The 7,408-nt window shown below is 39.9% G+C and overlaps 1 protein-coding gene across 1 annotated transcript; it reads right to left on the minus strand.

The window, feature by feature from the left end:
- Nucleotides 1-1,002: 1,002 nt before the first annotated feature.
- On the minus strand, nucleotides 1,003-6,133 carry LOC131799788 (mannosyl-oligosaccharide glucosidase). The gene is made up of 3 exons (XM_059117486.2): nucleotides 5,764-6,133; nucleotides 4,186-4,441; nucleotides 1,003-3,783 (listed from the first exon to the last, which is right to left on the minus strand). Exons 1-3 carry the CDS (start codon nucleotides 6,051-6,053, stop codon nucleotides 1,903-1,905), a joined length of 2,427 nt encoding a protein of 808 aa, XP_058973469.2. The 5' UTR covers nucleotides 6,054-6,133; the 3' UTR covers nucleotides 1,003-1,902.
- Nucleotides 6,134-7,408: the final 1,275 nt, after the last annotated feature.

The following is a 7,408-nucleotide window of genomic DNA, read 5'->3' on the forward strand; positions in this document are numbered from 1 at the left end:
AAATTTAAATAAAAAATATTTGCTCCACTACTATAGATAAATGGTCCAACTTTTTTTTCCAGTATCACGAGAGGTAGTTTTCCACGGTCATGCGGTTTGCCCTTACAGCTAACTTTTCTCATGCTCCCCTTTCCTCTCTCACGGCTAACTTTTCTCTCCCATTTCTCTATCCTCCTCTCCTCTCATGATTCAGCTGGATGGACGCGATGGAATAGGACATCCCCGAGATTTCACGAGCCTCTGTTTCAAAGAGAGGCCAGGGGCTCGGTCTTTGATCCGAGAATGATCTGTTACTCTCATCCATTTTAACCCGGCTGCCTTTCACAATAGAGATTGGATCAGCGAATGTAGTTTTAAAGGCCATTTAAGTGCCTCATGGAAAAAAATAATGGGTATTTCAGTATCCAAGGAGCCCATCCTTTCCCCAAACTTATATTTTATACAATATATAGCGACATGTTGGGTATGAATTATTGGCAGGAAATATTGTCACGGTGTGAAAGTGAAAACAGTCATGACTAGATTCTTCAAATCCACCTTTGGCGTCTTTGATAACAGTTAGCTTTAACCCTTGAACTCCCAAGATGTGATTGTTAATCCTCCCTTCTAGCTGTTTAGCATTTCCTTACAAATTGGTTACGAGAATTTGGTGCTAGATCGTGAGAACAAATCCTACCTGATAAGTTTGAGTTTTCTCATTACCTGCTTGCTGGATTATGTATGGATATTATAATTACATGTTCATTGCTTCTGGGAGTTGAAGGGTTAAGTTTACCAGTTCTTGATACCATCGTTACGACCAAGGTAGAATCTATCATCAGTACTGTACGGCTAACAACTAATTGGGACCCATCTACGAAAACCATAGGGTGAACTCTTAACCCTTAATTAAAACCCAAATCGATTAACATGGTAATTTTCCTTACAGTATCAATTGAGTAGCAAGCAAACAGGTGATAAGAATAGAAAAAACTGAACAGTAAGCGGCGGACTCTATTTTAACGCTCTAAAGAAATTTACAAGCAACTGTTTAACAGCTTGAAGAGAGAAGTATCAGTCTGATCTCGAGACTTACGGTTAGGAGGCCATACCACTCAACTAAATCAGTGATATTTTTTTTCATACTGATCTTCAGTTACAAGGAAAGGACTGGGGTTCACGAAAGTTACCCATTTTTACTCTTCCAAGCTTAAAAAAGCGAGAAGCAGTTCACGAAATTCACAGATTTTTACTCTTCCAAATTTAAACGGTGAAAATCAGTTCATTCTTTTTGGACGGGATCCAGCGATGATGAAAGATTGAATTTTTCATATTACTTACTAAGCACGAGTAAAGAGAAACGGCATGGTTGGAATTGTGTAAATATTCGTCTACTTTGTAGCTATTACTGTCACCACAGTTCTGTCTCACTGAGGAACAACATGTGAGCCGTTTTCATACTTCTGAATTGTCGCCCAGAGTTAGGAAACTAATTTAGACTTTCAAATACGAGTATATTTTAATCTGTAAAACTATCTTTCCCGAACGAATGATTGTTACACCACTTGTTTTGAGTACTTTATTGGGGAGGGGGGAAGACAAGGAAAATAGGGGCCAATTGGGGAGGGGAGAGGCCTGTTGGAGAGGGACTTATTAAGGAGAGACATTATTAGGGAGGAGGAGTCTTATTATGAAAGAGGGACAACAAAGGAGAAAGTTTATTAGAGCGTTTACGGTAGATGCACATATTGTTCCTTTTCTTCGACCTAACTTGTGATTACTTAAGTTTAGGGTTTACGACACCCAATCAAAGGCGCCCTTGAACGAACTACGATAAAATCTCTTTTAGAGTGTTCTTTTGAGTCACAATCAATAGTCAATATTATTTTGTTCTAATAAATTTTAAAAACCTGTGCTAAATTTTTAAAAATGTTCTGACATCATGAGCACCACGAGAGAGGACCACCCTGTGAAAGGATGAGACCCCTTCCCATGACCTGTCCCGTCGTCGTACTGTTCCCATATGAACCCTGACCTCTCGTACTCCCTGAACATATTTTTGATTAGATTTTGTCGTAAATCTGTGTAAATTGCTTTAGCTGTGCCCTGGTAAGGCCCCGGGATGCTAGCGTAGTGGTTCAAGGCCCTCACGGCCAGGAAGTTGATGTTGATCCATATGGCTCCTCTCCAGTAAGGAGCATCGTGTTCAGTGTTGTGCTTCTTGTAGACGGGGTCGCTCTTGGACAAGGACCGTATACCGTACTTACCCCACAGCTTCTCTGGGTCTCTTAACTGAGTGAGAACTTTTTCAAGTTTGGGTGAAGTGGGATCTAGGATCTGAAGCAGAAATGGAAACAAGCTGACGTAACCAACTGCGTTCACGTACCTAAGAGAAGGACCCTGCTTTGATGTAACGATGCGAACAGTCTTTTTGGGCGAACCGGGTTGATTCGGATACATAACACGCTGAACAAGCTTCACAAACTTGGTATGATTGCCAAAATCGCTATACGTCTCCGCCTTTGAAGACCAATGATACTCGTCCAACAGCCTGTTGTCCGACAGATACTGGCTCGTTGATTTGTACAAGCCGGCATCTGACTTCTCACCCACAGCCTCAGCGATGTCAGCCATCAGTCCTGCAGCAAATGCCATCCAGCAACGTAGATCAACGTGCCTTTCATCGTCTGACGGGTGCGACGCACGGGGATAATCATCCAACCCGGAGGTAAGCGTCTTAGGATTCAACTCTCTGTCTGTCTTAGCATCCCTCCCGTGCCACCTGTATGTAGATGGTTGATTTCCTAACTGTGTAGTGTTGAACCAATTAAACCACGCCTTCAGGCGAGGAAAAATCTTCCGCAAGTATTCTTCATCCAACACGCCCTTATCCACCATCGATTTGATAGGCAGGATCAAAGTGGGTGGGTTTGCGTTTTCGTTGTGCTGTACGACGAAATCTGAAGGTACTTTCGTTCGGGCTTCGTCGCCGAGAATCTGCTCCCTAGGAATCCAACCTTCAATGTTGATCAAATCCAGCCAATGGCCGATGATATCTTTGCTTATATCCGAGTCCCACTGACTGATTAGTAGTTGGTGGAAGCCTTCATCCCAGAGGAAACCTCGTGGAAAGAAAGGACGCGACGGAACTGCGGTGTACAAAGCGCTTTCCCAGTAATCTTTCGGTTCCTTAAAGAACCGAGAAATCACTTTTGAGCTTCCATAGAAATAACCAATGCCTCCAATCATGTTACTTAGCCCGGCCTGCGCAAATTTAACCTCATCGTCATTAAACCCTTTAGCCTTCAACGAAAACTTTTCTTCAAATTTTTTGTCAAATTCGGCGCTGTATTTATCTCTAAGATTCGTGAAAGCAGCCCCTATCAGGCTTTTCTCCCTGGTTGAGGAACTTTCAGACTCGAACACAAACTCCACGTCGAAAGGAAGTTCGAGAATCCATTGCTGGACAAATAGGTTCACTGGTAACTCACGCCCATTCTGGTCACGTTTAGCCACGTGACCCGCTAAGGCAAGCAGCTGCATATTCTTGCCATCTTTCATTTTTTCCCCACGCATGTTCTGCATCACTATTTCCTTGACCGAATGCACGTGCGGCGTGTGTGTAATTAAGAACGACGACAACAAGACTTTAGAGGGGCGTGGAAAATATAGCTTAAAAGAGCCGAGTTCAGGCGTGTAACCGCGCAGCGCTGTAAGTGTGTTCTTGTGGACAACTGGCTGCAGTTGGGCTTCTCCTTCGTAAGTGACATAGAAAAGTAACGAAACCATCTGCCTGGGGTTTCCCTAAAAAACGAATCGGACGCAAAAATAACAAATGAATAAACATATTTCAAAGTGTTAAACGATTTAGAGTCATTTGAAATTTCGATTAAGTATCTACGATGAAATACTGCATTTAAATTGTTTACGTTTTCAATTTCACCTCAACCTGACAGTTAAATCTAAGATAAAATATTAAACAAAAAATCAAGTCTGTGAATGAGACTGGTGAAAAGTAACTTAAGGTTGAAAAACTATCTCTCTTGTCAGCAATTAAGCAAAGGTCAGAAAGGAAAAATCAGTGCATCTCTTTGAAGTTTGATTTTGGACACATTTCAAAAATGCTGATTATTAGCTCATGCTTGTTGTGTCATTAAGTGACCGTGAGAATCAGGGTATGACTAAATGGGGCAAAAAAACACCAACCGTTCTCTTTCCTGAAATTCTTGCAGTCCAGTCTCCACCATGATCTCCACCCAACCTTTTCACAAAGTCTGTATTCAACTCAAAATCTTTGTCAACTATTTGCTGAGAACCAAAGTTGGTGCCATCGTGTTTAAGCCAACCATACTTGGGAAGCCCGTCAGACTGCTCACAAGTGTGACGAATGGTTACTTGACCATCAGGTGAAAGCTGAGGGAACCACATTAAACCTGTCATGAGGGACTTAGGACTCCTTGTTCTGTGGACAATAGAAAAAGATTTGTAATTGAGCAAGTTCAATCCACACAAAATCTTCTGGAAGGTGGCCAGCTAAATTAAAAAAAAATAGCATGCGTCTTCATTTTCTGCCATAATTATACATTCTATGTAGGGTTATGGAGATGAAAGAGGTAATCCTATATTTGATATTCCCTCACAAAGAAGAAGATCTGGTGGTCTAGTTTGATCCAGTAATAATGGTCTCAAAATCATTCTCCAGAAGACCAGTTTAAGATGAACTCACATTATTGCAGTAAATGTAAAAATGATTTTTTCTACAGTTAGGCCCAATTCCTAACTCTATCAATGTATCTCTTTGAGGTGGTTGAAAATGGTTTTGTTACCTTAAATTATCAATTCCTCAATGGAAAGTAACTTCAACACCTTTTACATTGATTCATTTTCTTGGAAATGAGATCAAGAAAATACTTGATTTTTTTCTCATCAAGTTAAAACTTCTTAAATATGTAGGGTAACCAAAGACACAGCACCTTCCCTAAGCTGTTTGAAATATAGTGAAGACTGACTGAAGGATAAATTCCTATCCAGCCTTACATTTTGTTGGGCTAGAGTTAATTATCATCACATCTTTGTTATAAATGAACACTTGCATGACAATTTACCCTTTAATCCTTAAATCCGTGGAGTGACTAGCATCTTATTTCTCCTTACAATATCATCTCTAAATTACAGATAAAGGTCATGAGAATAAAGGAGATGATCTCCAATTAAAGAGGCTCATAATTGATCATCAAATTCTCCTTTTCAGCACCTTAGGAAATGTATAGAGAACAGTATGGAGAATATGCATTTTGATGTTAGGGTGTAAAGGGCCAAACAATATGGATCTGGTGGATAGAACTCCCCCCAAATAGGGTAAGCTCACCTGTCCTCACAGAACCCTCTACAACAGTCTCCATTACTCCTCTTCACCATAAAATTAGTGTGCATAATCAACACACTGTTCTCTAGACATTTCACATGGAATTGGCCAGGAGAATTTGTTTCACAGTCCAGGATTCTCTAGATGGTGATCATTCTCTTTATTCCCATTACCTTATTGTTTGATTCAGCCATGATTCTGTAAGGAGAAACTTGATGCTCATCATTCTTCAGAGTTCAAGGGTTCAGGAGAAAAATCCTCAGAAGTCATGTTTAACGACTTTAGTCTTAAAATTTAAAAGGAAATAAATTTAGCTTTGTAACTGAAACTAACAGATAACCAAGCTCAAGTGAGTCGTCATAATTTAAGAAAAAAATAGTGTCAGCTTTTTTTTTTTTTCAAATCAATAATTTTCTTACCGCAGCCCAAAGTAGAGGTTAGATCGATATGTTCCCCAGAAGCGACTCATTTCCATTTCACTCTTGTTTATAACTAACGGCGCATCGAGTGGCGTGAAAAGACGTGTGGACAATTTGTAATTCCAAAGTTTATAGGCTCCAAACAAAAACAATGGAAGACCAAAAACAGCTGCCAGCACTAGAATTGGTTTGAAAGAAGATTCCTTCACCCGGCGCCGAGGAAATTTAGTCCTATCTACATGATCTCTTGAAGAATCGAAACTGTGTTTTCCTTTCCTCTGTCGTGCCATTTTCGAGAATAATGCTAAATTGAAGGAGAAAAAGACTTGCAAAACTCTGCGAACAACTTTACAGAGGGTCAGCCATCTTGTTACCATGCGGCCGAGAATAAGCTGGAAAGGACTGAGCACTAAGGTAAAAGTCGCGGCAGTCGCCCGACCGGCGCGACAATCGCGTGCTTTCTGACCCGTCAGTACTTCCGGTTTGTCTCAGAATATTCCGGTTGCAAGACAAATCTCTCGGTCTACCGCAAAGTTTTCAAAGTATCTCAAATGTCGCAAATTTAGATGACGATTTTCCTGTAAACAATGGGTGAAAAAGCAAATAACTGTTATAAAAAGTAAACTTTATTGTGGTGAAAATAATGAAATTTATTTTCAAGGATTTTTGATTGTTTGCATATTTAATTTGACGAATTTTGATTTAAGAAGTTCCCTTTTTAGTTTATGAGGAGCTTCTACAGCAACACCTACCTTGTCATTTTTGAAGTACAATCCCCATCTGAATATCTTGTTTTTCAGAGAAGTAAGGGTATTTTACAGGAAAATTTCTGATCTAACCCCAAAGTTTTGGTGGCTGGGTACACAAGGGAAGTGAAGTGCTTTAAGTTTTGATAGTCCACTTAACTTCTATTCAAGGTGAAGTTAAATATGAAGCTGTTGTTTGGTCTCATCTCTGCAAGGTTGACAGTGTGGAGAAACTGCTTTAGGTCTTTTAAGACTAAGCAGCAACAGCAAAGGAGACAGACTTAAGGGTAGGATATACCCTGTACAATTCCTTTTAAGACTTTAAGAGATAGCTATGTCGTAGAGAGGCACCATGTAAAGGCTTGGGCCATATGGAAGGATAGGGAATTACTAACTGGTTCAGGGATAGGTAAGGGCAAGAAAGATTGCAGAAGGGTGAAAGGGTAAACTTATGATAAACTCAATAAAAAAGTGAGTTAAAGCTGTTTAGTTTTCAAGCCTTTACCCTTGTTTTCCTTTGTAACAAAAGGAAATTTCAGGAATACAGAGTTTTACTTCATGAATATAAAAGTTGTCAATTTCCATAACTGTTATACAAATGGGTTACCATTTGGTGAAAAGTTGTCAGTGAGAAGTTCATTCTCAAACAAGATTTTATTAGGTACATGTGAACTTCTTCCCTCAACTCATCAATTTGTTTTTCCCTTTCTGGGCCTATGTGACAACATATCACTAATGTGACAGTTAGTTGTTTGGTTGTTTCTCTGTCTGTTTTTTTGTTTGTTTGTTTTTTGTTTCCCTTTTACTGCTGAGCTGTACCAATAACCAAGGCAAACAAACAGAAAGTTCTTACATCTCCTGTGGCTTATTATAATCTTATAGTCCATGCAGTACCTGAA

The sequence above is a fragment of the Pocillopora verrucosa genome, chromosome 1 (assembly GCF_036669915.1).
Source record: "Pocillopora verrucosa isolate sample1 chromosome 1, ASM3666991v2, whole genome shotgun sequence".
In the NCBI taxonomy this organism is placed as follows: domain Eukaryota; kingdom Metazoa; phylum Cnidaria; class Anthozoa; order Scleractinia; family Pocilloporidae; genus Pocillopora; species Pocillopora verrucosa.